Source organism: Podarcis tiliguerta (assembly GCF_965153285.1).
Source record: "Podarcis tiliguerta genome assembly, chromosome: 3".
Classification (NCBI taxonomy): domain Eukaryota; kingdom Metazoa; phylum Chordata; class Lepidosauria; order Squamata; family Lacertidae; genus Podarcis; species Podarcis tiliguerta.
Window position 1 is genome coordinate 118,828,111 of NC_139536.1, and position 23,797 is coordinate 118,851,907.

General features: G+C 42.6%; 1 protein-coding gene and 1 long non-coding RNA gene across 9 annotated transcripts; one reads left to right on the plus strand and one right to left on the minus strand.

Moving 5' to 3' along the window:
• Window positions 1-87: 87 nt before the first annotated feature.
• On the plus strand, window positions 88-2,984 carry LOC310675330. The gene is made up of 2 exons (XR_014510056.1): window positions 88-162; window positions 885-2,984. It is a non-coding gene; the product is annotated as an uncharacterized lncRNA (long non-coding RNA).
• Window positions 2,985-3,578: 594 nt separating this feature from the next.
• Window positions 3,579-22,229, minus strand: SETDB2 (SET domain bifurcated histone lysine methyltransferase 2). Of its 8 annotated transcripts, none has more exons than XM_083435575.1 (13): window positions 22,153-22,229; window positions 20,197-20,319; window positions 19,958-20,023; window positions 17,374-17,476; window positions 14,680-15,234; window positions 13,534-13,653; window positions 11,777-11,946; window positions 10,011-10,221; window positions 9,107-9,197; window positions 8,234-8,330; window positions 7,259-7,578; window positions 6,118-6,206; window positions 3,579-4,506 (listed from the first exon to the last, which is right to left on the minus strand). In XM_083435575.1, exons 1-13 carry the CDS (start codon window positions 22,163-22,165, stop codon window positions 4,389-4,391), a joined length of 2,076 nt encoding a protein of 691 aa, XP_083291701.1. In that variant the 5' UTR covers window positions 22,166-22,229; the 3' UTR covers window positions 3,579-4,388. The 8 variants fall into 8 exon arrangements, with proteins under 8 accessions (XP_083291701.1, XP_083291700.1, XP_083291706.1 ...); XM_083435574.1 differs by having other exon boundaries at window positions 14,680-15,237; XM_083435580.1 differs by lacking the exon at window positions 22,153-22,229 and adding an exon at window positions 20,995-21,402 and having other exon boundaries at window positions 14,680-15,237.
• Window positions 22,230-23,797: the final 1,568 nt, after the last annotated feature.

Genomic DNA, 23,797 nt, shown 5'->3' on the forward strand with positions numbered 1-23,797 from the left:
CAACACTCCGCCGCAACCTCGAGGCTTGGCTGGAGGGAGGGCCTTTCCGCCAGAGGTCGCTGCGTCGCCGTTTCAGCCGCCCGCAGGCGGGCCCTCGAGCCGCGAGCACCGGCGGGGGCGCCTAGAAGAATGGGAGCAGCAGCCGAGAAGGGCGATTCCCAGGTTAGTAGGAGCGTCAAGGAGTCAACATTGCAGGCGGCTGCACTTAGGCAGAAGTTGGGAAGAATGGAGTTGGAAAACCCCCAGCACATGCGCTTTGCGTAAATTCCCAATTGGCTTAGATTTGCCAGTGGGTTGCAACTCCTACAGAGTAACCATAGAATTGGCTAATAGCAGACACACATGGAGCACAGAAATGTGCAAGAGTACTGTTGACATCAGTTCTCTGCTGACTTTCCAGCATACACTAGTATTAAGGCCTGACTTCACTGCCTGCTTGGCATTCCTTGGAGGGCCCTGGCCAACAGACCCCTAACAAATTCCCCGTCACATATTCTCTGGGATTTGTTTGAACAAATAAGGGTGCCTATATATACTAGGTGGTCGATTTTGAGGAGGGACAGGAGCAAAGCCACCTTCATTTCTTTGGTTTCTTGGTGGCCATTCATTCTGCAAGCCCTGGAATTCTTCTGTCAGGTTCCAGAAGACGGGATTGTTGCCTCACCCCATAGAAGTTGTCCTTCAAAGTTCAATGTGTCTCTGAGGGTGTCTGGTATTGTGGACTGGAGTGCCATCCCCATGCTGATACCATTCAGCTCTAGCCTTTTCATCAGAGCCGGATGAGCCAACCAATGTCTGGTTCCCAAGTAGGGAAAGTGAATGACAATGAACAAATGTCTAAGGACACATTATTTGCAAAAATGCCTATTTTCTTCTCTTGACAGGATCCTTTAAGGAGCAGGATTATGCTTTGGGGATACTTCTGGGTGAAGCCTTTGTTCCCAGGTGAGCAGCTATGAGTCCTTTTCTCCAACTCCAACTGAGACACTTCAAGAGATATATATATGCCTTCTGCTATCTGGAGAGCAGAATAAACTCTTTCTCCGAACCAAACCTCAGTGTCATTTGACTCCTTCCTCCCTGTACTGGGAGCAACACTCACCCTACCAATCGGTAAAGTCTAATAAGGCTACATTTCTTGGTGCGTTGGGCGGGAATCTTAATTAAGATTAATTAATCTAATTAATAGATATGCAAAAAGTTGGTGTTAGAAGTTGAGTTTCACTCTGTCTCCTTCTGTATGCCATTCAGATGCAGAAATGAGTTTATACTTACTCAGCATGGTCATCAAGTCAGTGTCTACTGTGGGTTCTTAAACATTCTGAATACAGTGTGTGCTCTTTCTTTGCTGTTTCTTTGAGTTCTGATGTCACTTATCTGAAAGTCAGCATTCGTTGCTTATTCCTCCTGTTTAATAGGAATACCCTTTCAAACTGTTATCAGATGTTTTCTTATAAGAAAATTCAGCCATACAGGAGGTAGCACTTAACCTACTGTAGTGCCCTAATTTTAGCTGAACCACTGGCCTAAGTCAATTAAGTACGTGAATATGTATATCAAGATTAAAATTACTTGCAGATAAATAATAGGGGGAAACTGTCAGAAAAAAAGTCAATCAACTTTCAAGTGCAGCCCAACAAAACTCCCTTTCGCAGTGAATATTCTGCAGAAAGAATTTAAAACAAGCATATCTTAGAGGCAAAGGTAGGATAATCACAGTAGTATACTACCTTCCGAGAGGATCTCATTCTTTTGTGATTTAATCTCTGCCTGCAATTTGTGTGTGTATACGCTATAATATTTGACCAAACTGCGGGAGGCAGTGGAAGACAGAAGTGCCTGGCGTGCTTTTGTCCATGGGGTCACGAAGACTTGGACACGACTAAACAACAACATGCTATAATCACATTTAACCTTGAGCAAAGCCAGCATCCGGTACATGTTTTTTCTGTTTGTGTGAATGATTTTAGATGCCAGAGTATCACCTGCAATCTTCTGCAATTATCACCTGTGTTACCTTGTTAACGTACTTCAAAGAAGAGAGAGAGAGAGAGGATGAGGATGAGGAGGAAAGCGAGGAGGAAAATGTTGCTGGGATTGAAGAATTTAGAAGGACTTAGAAAAGGAGGTGAAGTGGACAAAAAGGTAGTACAAAAGGGTATTTGTTTTCGGGGTAAAAAACCCAAAGGCCCCATACCCCTGCCTGGTCCAATCTGGTGGCCCCGCTCCGCCGGGTGTATGACCCCTTGGAGCTGCTTAACGCCAAGGGCAGCCTACACACACTTTTACTATGCAACATGCGCCGTTTACAAGCGCGGAAGTTTGCAATTGGAAAAACCAGAATCCTCCTTTTGAAGAGGATCCAGCTCCGGTTTAGTTTAGGTATAATTTTATCCCCCCCCCCATGGTTTTTTTGGTTATTGTATTGTTTATAAATTGTTCTTAAGGGGAGATGGTCAATGCTGCCTGGGAGTGGGCCCCAGCCAACAGGGGCAAATGCACTGGGACACCCAATCTCAGTGATCAGAGGCAGGAGGAGGAGTTACGCTAAGACCAGACCACGTCATTCCCGAGGAGGCAGGTTGAGTCGTTGTTTGAAGGCTATCTCTGCCTCCGGGTCTGATCCTGACTAGAAGGATACTGGAATCAACAAGGGAGACCCACACGACCTTAAGGAGCTGTTGTGCAATGCCAGGTCAATGACTCACATGACGGCTGTCATCCATGACTTGATCGTGGATGGAGGACTTGACCTGGCATGTGTAAGAGAGACTTGGTTGGATGAAGCAGATGGGCCGGTTCTTGCCGCTGCTTGTCCACCAGGTTTCTCTTACGCACAGCAACCTAGGTCTTATGGGTGGGGAGGGAGGTGTTGCAGTGGTTTTTAGGAAGTCATTAGTTTGCACCAGACGTCCTATTGGGAAGATCCAGTTTTCTGAGTGCGTGTTCTGGAAGTTGGACAATAGGGGCAGTACAGGATTCCTCCCCACTGCACCAAGGATTCCCTGCCTGAGCTGCTTCAGGTTGTGGCAGATGTTCTCCTGGAGACACCTAGTTTGGTTGTCCTAGGGGATTTCAACATCCATGCTGACACAATCTTACAAGGGGCTGCTCGGGACTTCATGGAAAGCATATCCTCCATGGGGCTGTCCTTGAATAAGCCTGGCCCAACTCAGTTGCAGACATGCCTTAGACCTGGTGTTCACCTGTATGTATGTATGTATGTATGTATGTTGTTGTCTTTAGATGAAAACAAAGCAGATACATCCTTAGAAGTCTTAAGTGTGGTGGTAAAATCTGATTCAAATGATACCTCCAGAGAGCAAATAGCAAAAATGAGTTTTTAACAGAATAGTGGCTTGATCACAGAAGCAGGTACATCTTAAGTGCATAGGTATCTAGATCCTGCCTACCTGTGAGGCCAAAGCTGATCTGATCCATTGAGCCGAAAAGAGTCCCAACCTTGTTATGAAAGTATCTCACAAATAACCAGGTACTTGAAGCTAAGTTTGATAGTGAAGAGGAGGAAGGTATTTATATACAACTATCTCATTCTATGAAAGTCCCATTAGACCAACTCCTTCAAAATCTGTTTTTATTAAGGCAGATTTCTTTTTCTGAGAGAGGTTTCGGGCCAGTTCCCATGAACCGTTGTGTCAGTGGTTGTCAAGCAGCATGCTTCTTATGCCTCTGTTTGTGCTAGCATGCTAAAGCTCCATAGAATCATACAAGTGCAGTTGGAAGGGCCCAACCCCGTGCAATGGAGGAATCTCAACTAAAGCATCCATGACAGCCACCCAACCTCTGCTTAAAAAGTGAAGGGGGAGCCCACTGTCCCAGAGCCTGTTCAACTGTCAAACAGCTATCAAGAGACAACTGCAATTATCACCTGATAAACATGTTCATGTGAACTGGCCTACAGTAACACAATACCTTCTGTACCTTAAATGCTAATTGTTATGCTAATGCACTAGTCTTCAACTAGTGGGTCGGGACCCTCTAGTGAGTCACAGCCTGATCCAAGGTGGATTGCAACAGAAGCACTACCACTGTGCAAATAAATGGTAAAAGAAATTACAGTGGTACCTCGGGTTAAGTACTTAATTTGTTCTGGAGGTCCGTTCTTAACCTGAAACTCTGCTTAACCTGAAGCACCACTTTAGCTAATGGGGCCTCCCGCTGCCACTGCGCCGCCAGAGCATGATTTCTGTTCTCATCCTGAAGCAAAGTTCTTAACCCGAGGTAATATTTCTGGGTTAGCGGAGTCTGTAACCTGAAGCGTATGTAACCCGAGGTACCACTGTATGTCCCAAAATATGTTTGGGTTCAAGGTGGGTATTGGGTCTGGAAAACGTTGAAAATACCTCAACTAACAAGACTAAAAAACTCTATAATATTTTTTTCCTGCACTTATGAGCACCACACTGACAAGTAGTCTCTGTTTCAGGCATGCTTCCAGCTTCATAGCCATAATCCCATGTGAGTTCTGTTCCAGCCTTTACATGCCTAGGATGCAAACATATCACACAGTGAATAGAACAGCAACCAAAGGCAGCTGGATTTTTTATGCTCAACAGCTAAAACAGGGTGTAAAACTACCCACAAGCACAACTTCACACTCACCTATTGCAATGGGATTATTTTGTGATGAGGGAAAGGCACTCTACATAAGATCAGTCACTTTTACCTCGTGAGAAAAATGCATGCCATTTGGGGAGGTAAAAAGTTGATATCATGCAGAGGTCTTTTGCCATGAGGGTCCCATACAAATGGGGACCTGGTGGCATGATGCCTCCTCTCCTTTCCTAAAACCAGCCCACTGTGACAACCTTTTCTATGCATAAAACAGCCTGACCAAAATGGGAGACGATTAAATCTATGTGCCCTCTTTCTCTGTTGCTGTGAGCCTGCCGTAAGTGAGGTGATGGAGACGAGTTCTCACCCCCCCCCCCCGCCGCCGCTCTCCTCACAGCAACAGCAGGGGGAAAGAAAGGTCTGGATTACCAAACGAGGAATAGTGACACCTAAAGGAATTGGGGCCTTTTCTTTTGAAGTACCTTCCAACTGAGTCTTGGCTCAGCATGACCAAGAGATGGCAAACTTATCATGTGGGATCTTCCAGATTTGGGGGCTGAGCAAACCCTACCAAATTTCAAATTGGGAACTTTCAGCAACACAAAACAGAAGACAGTGAATAATAAACTAAAGAAGATGGTCACGAAACTGTCTAGTGAAGTGTCTTTCAACTAAAAAACAAAGTCAGTAAATTCTTGTGTCCTGAGCTGAAAGCCAAATCATGAATTGTACGGACATTATCTTTTAGCCTCAGTTTGCAGATCTGTCAAGTGAAAACTACAATTCATTTTGCAGGGTTGGGCAACTGGAGATTATAATTTCAACATTGGCTACGCAAAACAATTATAGTTATCAGCAAGCCAACATTCCCAACATGCAACTGAAGAGACAGCAGGTAATTGAGGAGGGAGAATTTTTAGTTATGTACTTGCAGCCCCTTTAAGCAGGGAAACAAACCAAGAAGCTGCAATTAACCATAGCTTCCCATTACGATCGTTTGTTCATATCTGAATTCTGGCTTCTTTGTGAGCTAAACCATAGTGCCTGATTTGCATGCAGTGAAAAACTATAATTAATTGCAGTTTCTTGGTTTCTTTTTCCATTTCTACAGGTACACAAGGCTTGTGCAAATCCAATTACGGCTTTATTATGGCTTGTTTCCTTAACCAGGATAAAGGAAACAAATCATTAATCAGTTTAGTGTACTGAGCTGTTCCTTGCCCCTTGAAGTCATGTAAGTTAAGCATCCACTTCTGTCATAGTGGTGCATGCAGAGATGTGCCATTATAGCTTAAGCAGCAACTGACAATCTCACACAGACACACATTTTGTCTTTATAAAAAGAACTCCTGCCACAGTATTTTTCTAGCAAAATAAAGTATTGGTTGGATGGCAGCAAAGTGTGTGCTGAAACCTAGGCTGTAAAGATCAACGTCAAAGCACAGGTTCTAGGTTTTGTACTCTCCCCCCCCCCCCCCAAGCTGGAAACATTTTTTTGCTCTTTCAGCGGGATGAAGATGAAAGCAATAAAATACATCAAACCTGTTTGTGAAGAATGCCACCCACTGGAAATTTCTGTTGTGGGTCTCTACAAATACACTCTGTACAAAGAGATTAGGGGAGCAGCTGTGCTGTAAACAGAACAAACCAATAAAAATTAAAATGACAGGTTCTGCTATTAATATACTTTCTTGTGCAAATGTTAGTTTAGAAAAAAAATCTCTAAAGTGCTCTTGTTTTACAGCAAGATCTTCCCTTTGATCCCAAAACAGATACTTAGCATCAACAGTACAGGAGGCAGAGCAGGGATCTACTTTTAAACGAGTAAGATTTTGTGACATTTGAGATGACTATGCATTGCTTTATTGCCCGTGTTCCTGAAGAATCTTGATCTGACAGCCAAGGGCAATCCTGCTACAACAGCAGTGTGGGTGCTTGAAAATAGGGGAGACACACTGGCACCCTTCACAATGCCAAACTGCTAAAGCAAAAGGATCACTCTCTCTGGGATGCTAGGCAGTAAAAGGGAAGAACATTGCTCAGGGACCAAACCACTGCCTCCATGGAGGGGGCTGCCAGCACAGGACAGGGTTGGAATAGCAGCTGCAGACATGCACAGCAAAGAATCCCAGTTAACCTGAATGCAGCAAGCCTCCTATGTCTGAGCGAAACAGGCATTTCATACTATCTTGCAAGCTAAGCCTTGAGGGTGAAACACCCAGCCACACACAGTATGAAGGAGGACCTCTGTGAACTGCAGGCAGAATGCCAGGCATGAGATCGGACATGTGCCTGTTGACGCACAGGCAAACTGGAAAGCTGACAATGGTGCTGACCGAGGATCTCAGCTGTTAATGTAGGGAAGGGTGGGGAACTTTTATCCTTCCACATTTTGCTGGACTACAGTTCCCATCATCACTGACCACTGGTCTTGCTGGCGGGGGCTGATGAGAACTGCAGTCCAACAACATCTGGAGGGCCACAAATTTCCCTCCCTTGTAGGGAAACAGTAAGCCAAGGCCATAAAAGATACTGGCATGGTGCAGCCAGTAATGCCAAAAGCAAAAATGGGGCCTGGGGACCAGATGTGCACTGTTTACAAGGGAGGGAGGTGGTTCATATTCAGAATAGATTTCTGCAACACAATAGCCGGCTTTGAAACCAGACACTTAATGTTACTTACATTAAGAAATCTGCCCACATTGCCTTCCTTGGTTGCATCCAGCAAACATGGGCTCTCCTTATTCTTTAGGAATGCTTTGCTATCTTCCGTTGCTTGCTTTTTATGAGCAGACTCTCTTCTCCCTCTCTTGAAACTTTTCTTGTGTATATCTTGAGTCCAGAATAGGTCCTTGCTTTTTTCCCCCATCTCTCTGTCATCTTGCACAGCTGGCTTACTGTTCAAAGTGGTGTTGAAAAGAGGATTCTCTTTAACGCAGTCTACACTACCTTCGGACTGTACGATGCTCACCATTTCACCAAGCTCTTCTTGTAGACTTGATTCTGTCAACACACATTTCAGGATAGCGTATAATTAGCGAACATCAAGTTAAACTTGTCCAACAGTTTCAATATCAAACATTCATGCTGTTATTAAAAGTCTCCAGTGTACAATGACACGTTGCTGTTCGGATGTTGACTGGCCTAACCCAATGATTCCTCACCATCCTGGAAAAAACTGACAATTGGGGTACCTCAGGGTTCTGTCCTAGGCCTGGTGCTGTTCAACATCTTTTTAAATAACTTTGATGAAAGAACTGAGGGGATACTCATCAAATTTGCAGATGACACAAAATTAGGAGAGGTAGCAAATACCTCAGAAGATAGAATTAGGATTCAAAATTACCTCAACAGATTGGAGAACTAGGCCAAAATGAACAAAATGATTTTCAATAGGGACAAATGTAGAAGGCATAGGGACAAATATAAAGTTCTACGCTTACGCAGGAATAACCAGCTGCACAAATATAGGAAATATGTGAAAAAATCTAAAGGTTTTAGTAGACCACATGCTTAACATGAGTCAACAGTATGATGCAGTAGCAATAAAAGCTAATGCTATTCCAGGCTGCATCAACAGAAGTACAGGGTCCAGATCAAGGGAAGTCAAAGTGCCACTGCATTCTGCCTTGGTCAGACCCTACCTAGAGTAACTTACTTTCATCTCCTTTCTTGGCTGCAGCAGTTAGTTTACTTCTTGGTGATTTCTGGCACACAGAACTTCCATCATCATCTGAACTGGCATCAGCAATTCCCTCAGAAGAAAAGTTCATAATCAATCGTTTGCTCTTCGCTCAAAGCCTACACTTCTTTTTTTAACAGGTTACCTTGACATGGTGAGGAATTAAATGGCCACTTTCCAGAGCCCAATGCCTTGCACATTGTAGTGCAGGATTACCTGAAAATAGGGTCTGGAAATAAAAGGTATTTTATTTACGCTCCAATGTGCGGAAAGTATGTGACAGAAATCACTTTCCCCACTCCCCCTTGCAAGAGGTAAACATTCTGTGAATATTCTTTTGCCACCGTGATGTAATCAACTAAGATTTGCTAAGACATCCTCAGAGTAGACTGTAAATTTCAAAGGGTCTACTCTTTGACATAGCTGGATACAATTCACTGTCTACTGTAGCAACTTTCCCATGGTCCATAGAAATTTTAGAATAGTATTTTCTGCCCGCTGCACTCCCCTTTTCAATGGGCAGACTGAACAAGAAAGCTTTTATCCACACTCTTTATCACTTCGCCTATGGTGACTTGAGGAGTAGAAGCAGCAGCTGTAGGACGACACAGACTTGGCTACCTGCACCCTATAATAGGAGTGGGCAGGTCATCCCCTCACTTCTCACAAAACAAGGGTACAATCTCACTGAGGTGTAGAAATACACATTTTACATGGTGGAAAAGAGAAGGAAGTAGCAAGCTAGTAACAGATTTTGTTGTACCACAAATCATTTTGATAGCTGAAAAAAGAATAGACAGAGAAAGCAGGTGGAACTCCTTGAAGACAAAAAAAAAGTAGAATTTTTACTAGTTGCCGCTGATGTGTTCGAGTTTTCGGTCTTGTGACAGCTTCGTAAGTCTGAGTACTGTTACAGCTGTAGCTTTGACAACTCTGAATTCTAAAGAGAAATGGATAAAGGACTTTATGCAACTTGCACAATGAATTATAAAATATTCTTCCTATAAATTTTACAATTTCAAAAGGACAAAGCAAATTTCTTACCAAACATTATATGGAAGTTTTGCAAGGCAGAAACATTAGCATTTAGTAGCATATTAGAACATTTATACTCTGAAGACAATTTCCTATCACAGAGTTTTAAAGCAGGCTAAAGGTTAACCCACTTGTCACTATTAAGGGTTTTTGGTTTTTTTAAGTGTACATAAATTTAACTTTTTGAACCTCAGATAAACGAGGGAGTCAGGGAATTAGGACCAAGTGTTCAAAATCCTTTGTGGCTTTTAGTTCTGAAGATGCAATCATACTGGAAGAAATGCTGAACTAAAGCTGACAAGCTGTTCTCTACTATTTCATTAGATATGTGAAATGTTATTTCTAGCTTGAAAGGTTTCCAGAACTGGTCCAACAAAAGACATTACCATGCTGCCACTACGATTGTTATTAACATTTTTTGTGCCAGTGGTATTGGGAAGGAACAACACAAAATATAAATGGTTGACCACTGCACTAGCTGGACAAGGCCAGGGTCAATGTCAGCAACTGATAAGGCCAGTCCGTCCTTCCCAAGTGAGGGAGAAGGATGATCAGAAAAAAGGAAGGGAAGCCTGGGGGAAAGAATGCCTGAGATATTCACTTGCTCCAAACATAAAGAATGGCCTGTGCTGCTGAGCTTTTCTTTGATGGAGTTTACTGGCCATGGACATCTTGGATAGCACTCACAGTGACTCCCAAAACTGTTACTTGAACTTACACACTTAGCTGATCTTCACCTTTTACGGGCAAAGATTTTTGCTTCCTAGTGGTTTGGATAACTTCAGTCTCTGAATCAGAACAGAACATATCCAGTTTTATCCTTTTTTTAAATAAAGTGTGGCTTCTGTCACCATTCTCTGTATCATCCTCTTTAACCTCACGACCTTTATCTTTAGGTTGCCTGGATTCATCTTTGCTCATCAGTTTGCCTAAAGAAAAAAAGGATATATTCTAGTATTTGCAGTGAAACAGATGGGTGTTTGCAGAAGCAATGAATGCATTCAAAATTATCCAAATGTAAGTTTTAATCCTAACATTACTGACTCTAAAAGTGAACTCAGGTGATTAGTTCCAACATAACTGAGTCTAAATGGGGCCACTGAGAAACAAGAGAAAAATATCAGTATGTTCAGGGGAACCTCAAGGTCAGCACAACACAGTGTTTAAGGCGAAACTCCAATGAAGACTGAGGATGCTCAGCAGTCACAGAATGTGAAAAATGGGTGGAGGAAACCAGGCTGCCGGTGGAGTAGAGTATTCTAGAGGTCAGCATGGCTTCCCTTGAGTACTTGGGTTCTCATGGGTTTGGAAGTGAAACTGGGCCATTCAAAAACAAGACGGTGTTTTCTGCATAGCCTGGGAACTTGTTAGGCACATTGAACTTTGAATCCTGAGCTTCCACGATGTACAAAACACTACAGTGTCAGTTGATAAGTGAGGGTGGGGGGGAATGGAGAGGAAATGGGGGTGGGGAGGGAGTGGCCTGCCAAAGTCCCTAACAGCTTATCCTAAGCACCCTGGGGGAAGATTAGGGCTGGAGGGGCCAAGACATCCCTCCCTGCGTTATCTAGCAATGCTTCAGGAATAAGGAAAGAAAAACACTTCTCCCCCTTCTCTCCATAATTCTCATCCCATTCCTGTTATGCAAGTATAAAATGCTCAGGTTCCAGAATAGCAATAAGCCCCAAACAAGCTCTCTATATAGCAGCTTTAAATAATTTCAGTGTGGTTTACATTCTATGGTAAGGATGATTGGGGTTATTTAAATGAATCAAATTGATTTCTCCATATATGGAGGGATCCATGCTGGCTGCAGGCAACACCAGGCTTACATGCTTCTTACAATGGGTATTTTGGATTTGGACTTCTTTTTAAAAAAACTAAGCAGGAGTTGGGGCATGATCTATTCAAGTGTGGGCAAGACACCCATCTGTCTTCTCTCTTCCTGTGAATGCCAGGGGTGCTGGGCCATTATGCAGACTGAGAAGACTTTGTGCATCTCCAGTCCTCTCGTTGGACCTGGTATTTGGAAGACGGCCAGCACATAGTTAAAACTATAGAGTTAGTTCCCACAAGAGGTAGGGATGCCCACCAGTTTGGATGGCTCCCCCAAGACGAGAGAGGGATGGGTTCTGCCATGTTTACTGTACATATGTATGTAGGTTTGAACACTCAATATTCCAGTTACTGCCTCACAAGTGTCTAATGTTAACCGTGAATTTTCTACCAAGATACGCAGGTTTTACTTTGGAACCATTTGAAGGATGGTTCCCCCCCCTCAAGTTGACTTTTGGGTGGGATTTGTATTTTGGTGACTGTTTTAGTATGTTGAAAAGGACAATGCAATGAATATAAGTAAGAATATAGTTTATATAACTAAAAGAAATGGAAGAAGATATTTGCATATGTATATCTATTTGTGAAAAAGCAACAAAAAAATAAAAAATATGAATTTCCATCCCTTCCTGGACTACATTAAATTACCTGAGTATGTACAAACAAAAGTTCCTTTGTCAATGTCATCAAGGCAACGGACTCCCCAGCCCTTCTTTTCAGTTTTGAAGACCTGCAGCCGAACCTGAAGACCATGCTGCACTAATCTGTTCTGGCACATAATCTTGTCACAGCTGCATAACACACTGCATTCATAAATTCTGCCACAAAAAGAAAACAGCAGCATTACAGGTTCAATATTTCAGAGGGTGGGGAGAGCAGCCGAGTGAACAACGTTCAGGACAAGAGGATCTTCTTGGAGCTCCAGCACTTTCTCAGGAGCTGCTGCATGTTTTGATGAGGAAACTGAAGCAGCAATATGCACTGCTAGCATAACTGCTAGCACCTACAATATTTGGAATACCTACAGAATAAAATCCAAGCCTCACTGCAAGAGATCCACATTGCTATAGGAAACAGCAAATGTATGAATAGTATGAGGCTGAATTAGACTTAATTAGCGCAAGGAAATGAGAAAGCAAGAAGAGTAGCAATATACAATAAAAGGATCCTAACATGGAAGTACCAACAGTACAGTGTGATGATGCATTCTGAAAATGTATAGCCCACACATTCAGTATTTATAGTTAGGGGCTTGTATCAAACACTGCAGTTCCAACTTGCACAGCAAATGTCCACCTGCACAAAGGAATTTCTCCCTCCTTAACCTGCAGCCTGCTGGGCACCCTCGAAATCTGCTCCAGAGTGTTGGGTCAGGTGGGAGGAACCATTTTTATCAGGGCATAACGCCCATATTTTTGGTTGTTAGAGTATGTTTCTATTTATTTAGCTCACCTTTTAGCATGTCATCCCATACAGCTCAACACAAACAAACTGTAAACTTCAGAAAAGCTTGTATTGACCAGATGTCAAAATGTCCATAATTATGTGGCCAGACACACCTTAGACAGGAGAGCACTCCACAACCTGAGGGCCATTAAAGAAAAGGCCATCTCATGCAACACTGTCTTATGAACCTTACAGGTAAGCAAATGTGCCAATAGGGACTCCCCTGGAGATCTCAAAACCTCGGCCACTTAACATTCTCTGAATTGTAGAGTTAGAAGGGACCACAAGGGTCATCCAGTCCAAACCCCTGCAAAGTAGAATCTTTCACCCAATGTGGAGATGAGATTAATATTCTCATGCTCCACTGACTGTGCTATCACTCCATCATTATCATCATTATTATTATATGTATACACTAGTTATTATTAAAGCATACATAACACATTTCAAGTACTTCAAAAAGATAAAGCAATATTATTAACTTAAAGTAATCATCTTGCAATAACATAAAAACTTTTATCCCAGCTTACTAAAAGCTGAACATCAATGTAGGTTAGAGTATCTGACCCTATCTGACCCCAATTAAGAGTCAAATGCAGGAAAGTACTTGCTCGGCATCTAAACGTTGATACTGATGGTGCCAGGCCAATGTATCTTGCGATAAACTTATAATATAAATAAAGGAACTGCTAGTACATGAGAACCACAATTTCCATCATATTTGTTGCCCAATCTTGTCTACTAGGATCCAGGATACCTTTTTTTTTTAGTTGTTTTTTTCTGGGGCAAGTTCAATGCTACACTTTTCTTCTGTTAAGCTGAAAGCTGCCACTTAAAATAGAACAGCAAAGCAATGGGTTCCCATTCTCTACATGACCAAAACAAGACAGCTTGAATTAAGGACACAATGGAACCACCATGTCTGGCCTTCAGGTAAAAATAAAGTTGGGGTTGCATACCCGCTGGGCACAGGTCCATCGAGTCTTTTATAATTATATCCCTTAGATGCTTCTTTTCCTGAAGACACAGAAGCTTCATGGCAGTTTCTTTCCGTTAGAAGCAGACATGCACATTTTTTCCTAGAAAGCACACAGTAGATCTAGTGCAAATAAGGATATGAAGTAAAGCAATATAGCCCATTTACTCTCTGGACATGTGTTTAATCATTAAATTTTCAAAGGAGCTGATAGTAGCACAGCAAGCCAATAGCTGTCTCAAGAAAGACAGCTTAGCCAGCAAGTTAAATATTATGATCCTTTCCATTTAACAGAGCTGCTTATTTAAAGCTTTTTATGTTCTCTGCATGTTTAAAAAGACTTATTAGTAAACAGTTTTGAAAAGTACATTAGTGTACCCCACTGTCAGGCTTCAAGGTATCCAATTCCTCCCCCAGTGGCAACCAAAAAGCAGATAAACGAGAAGAGTTCTTACCACATAATTTATTCAGTATTCAGAGAGAGAGAGACACGAAGGAATGCAGTCTCTATTAAATAATGGCATTGCTCCGAGTAAAGTCCAATCCCCTCCGTCTCTTCTATTCTATGTCATCGCTGCACCGGCTGATCTGAGCTTTCTGCCTCTGAGGTTTCTGTTCTACTACTCTCAATGCCTGCCTGGTCCTGGGAGAGCAGAGATCAGGAATGCTTTCCAAGGACACTGAGTCTGTCAGCTGTCTCTCCCCCAGTGCTTCTTCCTGCTGTTCCTCTCCCAATATTCCCCAGATTTTCTCCTCTGCAGCCTTCTGCAAACCACTGTTCTAAATCTATACTGTCCTCCTGTTCTTGGGAAAGTTCAGGAGAAGGGGGGGGGGGGCTCCCACCATTCCTCCTCAGTCCAGCCCCCGACACCCACTCTTTAAATTAAACCCAGGACTGCACTGGTCTAGGCCCTTTTTATGAAAAGCGTAAGAATAGAATACAGTGTCCATGCCTGAACTCTGATTATTTGTAAAAATCAGGTAAGTCCTCACCTTTGGCAATGCAGTTTAAAGCTGCTAACTCTTTGCAAATCTGTAGATTAAATGCTGCACACCACTCTGCCTCAATATACATGTAAATATGTCCAAGGGTATTTGCAGTGCTGAGCAGTAAGTTTAGAATACATACCTGTCTGTGCAGCCATCTGTGCAACTGCATGAGTCAATAAACATGCTGGAGAAATTGTTCAAGAAGTATCCATGGGGCCAAGAGACCTTCCGATATTTAAAGTAAGGTAGTCGGTCGTGGTCTATGTCATTACAGAAAGAAACTGGTATTGTCTCTGCCCCGTTGCTGATATCAAAATCAAACACAAAGGGCTGGCAACTAGGATTGTTTCTAAACACCTGTACATAGGTATTGAAAGAAAAGTGATCTAAATATAAGTAAGTGCACTCTGTCTGAAACAAATAATTCTGAACATCTTGAAAATTTCTCAGACTCCTTCCACAGGGAGCTTTGTATATAACATTGTGTGACTTTGACACATAATCTGGTTTGGCATGCCATCTTTGGAAGCGACACAGCATTGGCAGATGAAGAGGGTTTTCATCCTTGTATGAATTCCATGGCCTTTTGGCAAGACATTCTTTAGAGCAGACATGATCCTCATAGGGGAATTTTGAAGACACTTCTGCAGGTTCGCCTTTACTCCTTGAATGTATCGCCTCCTTTATCTTCATTCTTCTGTTTACAAGCACACATGCAAGTGTTGGAAGAAAAATATGTCAGGCAATCAGTAAGTTAGTTAAGGTTTGTTCAGATACAATTGTTGATTCAATTCACTCGTTTCAAGCCACAAAAGTGAGCATTTGCATTCTGCATCTATCTTAATAATAATAATAATAATAATAATCAGAGGAGAACATGTGTGGCAAATTGCTGACATCAGTTATGAATGTTTTTCATTTGGTATCCAGAAACCTCTGTCTAAAGGAGCTCCGGGGTGGAGGAAGAAGGGCATGCCCCAAGCACTGGATTCTGACTTTGTCCACCTGAGCCAAATTCACTTTCTGGTCAGGGGTGTGGGGAGGAGAGGAGAAAGGGATCCCTAGAGGCCTCTGTGTCACCTTCAGCCTAAAGAATGAGGATTGGGTCCTTTCCTCCTGAGCAGAGCTGCTCAGATCCTGAAGGGAGGTTAGACAGGAAGACTGGTTTAGAAAACGGGGCAGAATTAGGGAGAAAGCAGAGGAAGGATCCCAGAAGGGGAAGGCCACCTGGGGAAATGAATGGGCAGAGCAGAAAGGGACAGGCACTGCGGTAGAGACGACGGAAGTCTATATGCAGGTCTTACATAACCAGTCACTCTTGGACTAGGGATGGGTGAATCACTACTTCACTACATTTCCCTATCAGCGATCCATTCCTTCCTCCCCATTACCACAATGAAGGGCATTTTAAAAACAAGCATGTGACCTAAAATGGAAATTTTGGGCCATATTCCATGCACTTTGGTCTGTACTCTATGAAGTGCTGTTATTCTACTGACTGGACAGTGGTTCAGGTGGCTTCAACGGTTTTGTCCACCTCAAAACGTGGAATGAACAGGTTGTCACCATTAGAGGCGCTGTGTGTGAAAAAAATCAATATGAAAGGGGGGTGGGCAACATATCAGAATTTAATAATAAAAACAGAAGGTAAATGGAGGTTGAAGTCGTTTGAAGTAGTTAAGGAGTATGTTAATGATTGGCTGCATTATTTTCAAATCAATGAATTGTTCAAAAAAGATCTAAAACTAAGAGGTTTTGAGGACAAAGAGTCAAAATTCCAGAGAGAAATAATAAACAGTGACCTCAAAGTTTTGGCTAAAATGTATAAGATATTATTAGAATGGCATACAAAGGATGAAGAGGTAAAATCGGTTATGATTGACTGGGCCAAAGATTTTGGATATAATATACAAATGGAGGAATGGGAGAAATTATGGAAAGAAGGTTTAAGATTCACTGCATGTACAACAATAAAAGAAAATGTGATGAAAATGATGTATCGATGGTATGTAACACCAGTGAAGTTAGCAAAGATGTATAAAGGTTGTAACAAATGCTGGAAATGTAAAGAAAAAGAGGGTACATTCCATCATATGTGGTGGGAGTGTAAGAAAGTAAAAAGCTTTTGGGAAATGATATATAATGAATTGAAGAAAATGTTTAAGTACACTTTTGTTAAGAAACCAGAAGCGTTTTTACTTGGTATCACAGGGAATGAGATAAACAAAAAAGAAAGGAAGCTATTTGTATATGCAGTAACTGCAGCAAGAATACTGATGGCTCAGAAATGGAAGCAAGAGGAGCTACCTACATTAGAAGAATGGAGAATGAAGATGATGGACTATGCAGAACTTGATAGACTAACGGGAAGGATCCGAAATCGATGAGACCAGAGATTTATAGAAGACTGGGAAAAGTTTACAGAGTATATGCACAAACTAAGTGAAAATCAAATAACGCTTGTAAGCCTTAATGAAGCTCTGTAGCAAGAAACGTTAGAATATGAGTAAAATAAGATGTAATTTATAAAAATAATAGAAGTAAGGTTTTAGAAATGTGTAAGAAATTAAGAAGGGAAGGAGTATCAGTCAAGTTGAGGGAAGTCAAAAAAGAGAATGGATATTAAAAAATATGTATGAATTGTATAAATTTTATATTTGGAAAAATTGAATAAAAATTATTTATTTATTAAAAAACAAAACAAAATGTGGAATGAACAAAATCCTCAAGCATCCCTATCTGTAGGGTTCTAGATGGTTTTGTTGTTCCTAATTTTTAGAGTAACAGTACAAACTCCTAAGAAATAAAAGCAACAAAAATATGGTTTACTCACAAAGAAAAATCATCTCCAGGATTCTCTATAATTTCACTTGAGGCAGAAGGATGTAAACCAGGCTCAAATTTCTGCATATCTTCTTCAGTAACAGCATTATTTACTTTGAAAAGTAAAATATAAACTCTAGCAATATACATTTTAGATTGCAATTAAGAACAGTCACAATTAAATGAGGTACAGACTTTTATTTAAACCAATAATGATTTGTAATTATGCATATATTAACAAAGGTCTTAAGACAGCATTTTGTGCATTGTTTTAATATTGAATTATTTCGCACATGACAAGAATCTTCTGCTGTCATCAGCCTGAGTAGACACTCAGGCTGTATTATGCCAATTCCACCCTCATGCTTCAAATCACTGTGAAACTTTGGGGATCTGAGGACATATGGGGTATATTTTATCCTACCTCATCCCAGACTCCCAAGAAAGCTGGTGATTTTAAGGCAAAATAACTCTGTGACTATTGTCAAAACAGAAATCAACATAATGGATTAATTTGCCACTCCCAGGACTGCAACGTATTTGCACAGAATAGGGGGTGGTGGCTTTGTCCTTTGGAAAGACAGAATATGTCAAACACTGTGAGTGGCATTCAACCACGTTTTGCTCAGAATAGAATCATTAAAATCAATGAACAGGACCAAGTTAATTAATTTCAGTGGGTGTGCTCTGAGTAAAACTTAGTTGAATACCACCCAAATGTTATAGATTTCTTCCAACACTTCAAGAGCTCAAGGTTAAGGCCAAACTAGAGGCAAGGTTGGTGACTGATGTGTTGGTGATTGTACACCAGGGTGGATTTGATTTAAATCAAATCCATTTAAATCACGATTTAAATTACTAGTCAGTAAGACTTGATTTAAATCGTTTTTTTACAGAAAGACTCATTCTTGCTGGTATAATCTTAATATTTACAACCAGATGAAGGTTTCATTTTTGGAATAATAAATTTTCAGAGTATTTTTTACAGTTATATCAAAAATTACTGATTTGATTATACTATTAGAAATACATAGACAGATATTATGAAATTATTGTGAGTTTTAATAACTTTTCTGCTGTACTTTATTGGAAGGAGAAAAATAATCATTTCCGTAATAACAATTTAAACAATTTATTTAACTAAAACAGTAACATTATAGCATATGTATCCATGTTTGTTAACTGATGTGGTTAAACTTTTTTTAAAAAAAAACACCAACTTAGACTGAATTTTAGCACACATGAAAAACTTAAAACAAATCCTTATTTCCTTTGGACTATAATGTAACTTAAATAGAAAACTATCTTTAGAAATATTTTTCCTCCAAAAGCATTTTATTTAAAAAATCTGATTAAAAATTTAAAAAATCTGATTTAAATTTTAAAAAATCCTTTTTTTAAAAATTAAAATAATCATTGATTTTTATCCACCCTGTTGTACACTATGCCCAAGTGAGGAACAATGAATAAATGCAGTGTTTAGTTATTGCACGAGGAGATTAAGCAGGATGGCTTGGAAACTCCTTCACCAGAAACTCTGGAAAACCACAAACTGCCTTCAGTTGGATGGAGTCTGAGTCTGACCCAGTAAAAGGGGAACAATTATGTCCCACCTAAACAGAATTCATGTGACCTTCAAAGCAGGGGTGGGAAACCTCAGGCCCAGGGGCCAAATGTGGCCCTCAAAACTCTCCCCAGGCAGCCCCCTTCCTGGCCCAGCTTCACATGCTGCACTTTGGCCTGACTGGAATGTGTCCTTGAGCTCTGATAATGCCTCTTGCTGTCTGGATGTGTAAACTAGTCTACTGCAAAAAGGTAAAATATAAATTACCATATTTTTCAGTGTATGACACCCCATATTTGGGGGGATTCAAAATTAAGGAAATGGGGGCAGATTGCCCCCGTGTATAAGACTACCCCCCTTTAACATTATTTTTTAGTAAAAAAAACACCTAGTCTTATACACGGAAAAGTATGGTAGTTGCTCTGCCCACCTTTTCACCTGACCCCACCCACCAGTAGCATGTGGCCCTTGGAAGGCTGCCTAGAAGAGAACATGGCCCTCAGACTGGATAGGTTCCCCATTCCTGCTTTAAACCTTTGGGATGCAAAGCCCAGAGGAAAGGCAGTGCCACCACCGATGCCTTGCAGCTGTAGATTGGCCGACATGGATGTCACAACTCTCAGCATTCCTAATCTTCTCACGAGAAATTCTAAAATTATTCTCCTAGTTATATACCGCAGACAGATTAAAAGATGTCTGTAATCGTGTTCAGTGGGGGGTCAGGAACATATACACATGCCTGACTTCTGCACATTGGACATTACGCTTGAATGGAACAGAGCCCAAACATCCATAATCCTAATACTCGAAAGAGAATTGAACAAATCAGGCTACACAATTAGGCTCCCATAGCAATGTGAAGCTCCAACATGCAGGCCAAAAGATAGGCATGGACATAATCCTAATCCCAAACCCATGAAGTGCCATATTAGAATGGGTTTGCCATAGTTTTTGAAGAGATAGCTAATATTTCATGTTTTCTAGCTTAGTAAAAACCAACACACAGAAAATATGGAAACTCTTTTCGTACCATTTGTCAGAGGTAGGAGGTTAGTCATATCCACTTGATTCACAAATGCCAAAGCTTGGCAGTACTCTGTTTAAATAAAAGTAATACCGACTTTTAAAAATCTGTATTAAAAATACAGTCTCTAAAAATGATAACTATACAAATAAATGCATGGTAAATCTTAGCTTGCACCGTTTATTCTGTACGCAGTATGAATTAAGCCATTCAAGGTTTGATTATCATAACAAAGGATTCCAAACCTTCATCTGTTGCAGTTCTGTCCTTGATCTTCTGCTTCAGAGACCAAAGTACCTTCTGCACTTGCTCAAATATCAAGTCCACTCGGCTATCTTCAATCTGCCTCCAAAACTCTGTTGCATCATCTGTGGGGCAGGGGGGAGTTCTACGTTTCAACAATTTTTTCATTAGAAGAAACACCCAAATACCACCTCTCCAGAGTTTTATTTCATTGTAAACCTCGCCTTCAATCAACTGTGATTCCTGCGCAGTACCCATCCCATCTAAACTCAAATTAACAATTCTGGAAAAACCATAAAAATAAATTATAGGTTCTTCTCTTTCCTACTAAAGTCAGTGGACTAACAGCAGGTTCTGTAACTCCCCAATAGTTTGACTTTTCCCCAAGGAACACTCCTCCTCCATTATCTCCTGAGACAGGAGAATGCCAACAACAAAAATACAGCAGTGCCTGCGTTGGCACCAGGTAGATTTCCAGAGACAGGGAATTTCAAACCCATCAAAGTCCTTTTGTGAGTTTCAAGGTACATGCCTCACTCAGCAATGGACAAGAAAGCCATCCACAGCAGATCTTAACATACGGGCACAATGACAGCAGGAAAAGCATTCCTTCAGGTAACTGCGTCCTAAGTCATTTGAGTCCTTCTAAATTAGTCCTAACCCTGAGGTGAATTCAGTAGCTTACAGGCAGACAGTGCAGCCTTTTCAGAACTGGTGCTCAGCTTGACAAGTCAGGCAATACGCTTGCTGCATTCTATACTAGCTGCAGTCCATGTTACACTAATCTAATCTGGAGTTACCAGAGCATGAATCACTGTATCCAGGTTATCTCTGCCTCCAGTGTTAGAAATTAGTTATGCGCATTTTCCAACTGGCACAGGTCCAATTGCGAGCATGTGGGGATCGCTGGGTGCCTGGTGACAAACATCCCCATCCGGCTGGCTTTAAGAAAGTTAAGCAGGTAAGCAGAAGAGCGATTTTTTCTTGCATTACACCCCACCTTTTTCTCCAAGGACATGGCTCACACACACACACACACTGCAGTTAATGACCCTGTGAGGCAGGTTAAGAGGCTGTGACCGGCCCCAGGTCACCCAGTGAGCTACAGGATTGCGTGGGGATTTGAACCCAGATCTCCCAGGTCCTCGTGCGATGCTCCGGCCTCTGAATGCCAGTTATTGGGGTTCATAAGTGGATGGGCTGTGCTTGCTGGCTTCCAATAGGTGAGAAATGGATGCTGGACTGGATGGGCCAAAAGGGCTCTTCTGACATTGTTATAATATTAGTGCAGTGAACGGACACTCCCAGTTGCTTAACAACAGACACAACTGTTTCCATAATGGAAAAGCACTGAGGCCTGAAAGAGCCATGACATTTCAATGCTGTTTTGGTAAGATTTTATTATTCTCACTAATTGTAGAGTTGGAAGGGACCCTGAGGTCCTCTAGTCCAACCCCCTGCAATGCAGGAATCGCGACTAGATCAGCCAACCTCTGCTCAGAAACCTCCAAGAAAGGCGAGGCCAACACCTTCCCGGAGAGTCTCTTCTACTGTCAAACAGCTCTGGCTGTCAAGACTCTTATTTTTCTTTGTTTTAGACTGCCACCTGTGTTTTGCATTCCCTACAAAACCGAACAAACCCTTTTTTTAAAAACCCAGCTGCAACTAAAAAGGCCCCTTTTTCCTGTTCGCAAACGTGGCCGGGTTCGGGGAGGAGAAGCGGGACGGGGTGGCTGTGCGCCCGGTCCCGCGGGTTGTGGGAAAGCGCTGCCTGCGAGCGCAAGTCCACACGAGCAGCGGCCGACGCGCGTCCTGGGAAGGGGCTTAGCAGGCGGCCTCGCGGGTCTCCCTCCTCCGGCCCAGGCAGCTGCCAGGGGGCGAGAGCGAAGGGCGCGGAAACGGAGGTGGCCAAGCGGGATTGACGCGCCCGCCCGCCCCTCCCCCGCCCCGCACGGTACCTGCCAGCGCCATGGCCGCCCGCCTCCCTCTTCCCGGCGGCCCTCGCGGGATTCCGCCCTCGCTGGGCCCCGCCTCTCGCCGCGCTCTGTGACATGCGCAGTAAGCAAGTGAGTTCACCGGCAGAAAAAACTGAGGGAATCTGCGCTTGGCAAGAAAGACAAACAAGCGCCGACCTCGGGGCGCCAGGAATCCCGGGGACGGGTCGCCTTTTCCCAGGGCAACCGAAAAGCCAGACCTTAAGGAAGAAACAAACACACACGCGTCCACACGCGCTTGAAGGCCAGCATTTTATAACATAAAAGAAACCGTTCTTTCTTTGCAAAAAAACAAAAACAAAACCCTAGATGAAAACACGATCCCACCCCCTCAGAAAAGACCCCGGCATTCAAGCCAAAGGACTGGTTTCCACCCCGGGGGGAGGAGGCTGCAGAGTCGCCTGTCTGTCTGTCTTGTCTCTGCCACAACAACCCGGTGAGGCAACCTCCCTTTCCAGAAAAAGGTGCTGGAACCGGGGGTGTAACCAGGATTTTTGTTGGGGGTGGGGCAGAACCTGGGTCAGCTATGTATTTTTACTGATTTTTATTGAAAATGTATGGGCCACATGTCTGAGGCAGCACAGGAGGGCAGCCCTGGAACCATTTTGGCTCCCAAACTGACCAAATGTTTTCTCTGCAAGGTCAAAGGAAAATGGAAAAACCTCCCCATTGTCTTTTCATTCACAAAACCTGTCTTAAGGGTATATCTGTGTATGACCTAGCTCAGGAACTGTTTGTCACTACAAAAGACTGGCTAGGCGCCCCAGGGTATCCAGTCAAGTAAGCATGAACAGGTAGCCTGCCAGACAGGAGGTAAACGACGACAGGAGATAAACGATGCACTCAGATTTCTGTTGTAGACTGCCCCTTCTGTCATGTAGGTATGATGTGTCTAGGGGATGGTCTTGGGCTACACCCCTTCTGTGATGTATGTATGATGTTTCTGGGGGTGGTCTTGGACTCCTGGGCGGGCATTTAAAATGTCTATATAAGGGCTGGCACACCTGGGTTGTGGGTCCTCCTTCTGCTGCATGTGAAGGGGGCACCCTGTTGAACATAGTTCAATAAAGATCAGGCTTACGAGCTGCTTTGCTTCTCAATATTCTCTGGTTGGCTTCTTGTTATTTTCTCCGACCGATGGAGAACCTACAAAGCACTCTATAAGTGCTCTTGTGTTCCCCATAAGGGAATAAGGGCAGATTTTGGTTTTTTACACAGGCCTCACTCTTAAGCCAGGGCAGCCAGCCCACGAGGCAGACGGAGGCAGCTGCCAGAGAAGTGCAGGCCCTTCAAGGGCCCCTCTTTCCCAGGAATGGTCCCAGTTTCTGAATTGATCCCAGAATGTCCGGCTTTTCGTTATGGCATCCCTATTTTTATCGGAGAAATGTTGGAGGTCATAGCTATGTGACTGCGGAGTCAACTAGGCAACCTTTAGAAGACACCAGAAGCCAGCCCTGTATAGAAGTTTTTTTAATGCATTATGTTTTTTATATACGTTGGAAGCTGGCCAGAGTGGCTGGGGCAACCAAGTCAGATGGGTGGGGTATAAATAAGAGACGTGAGAAGTGGCTGTGGCCTCTGGAGAGATCTTGCAGGCCCCTCACGAGAT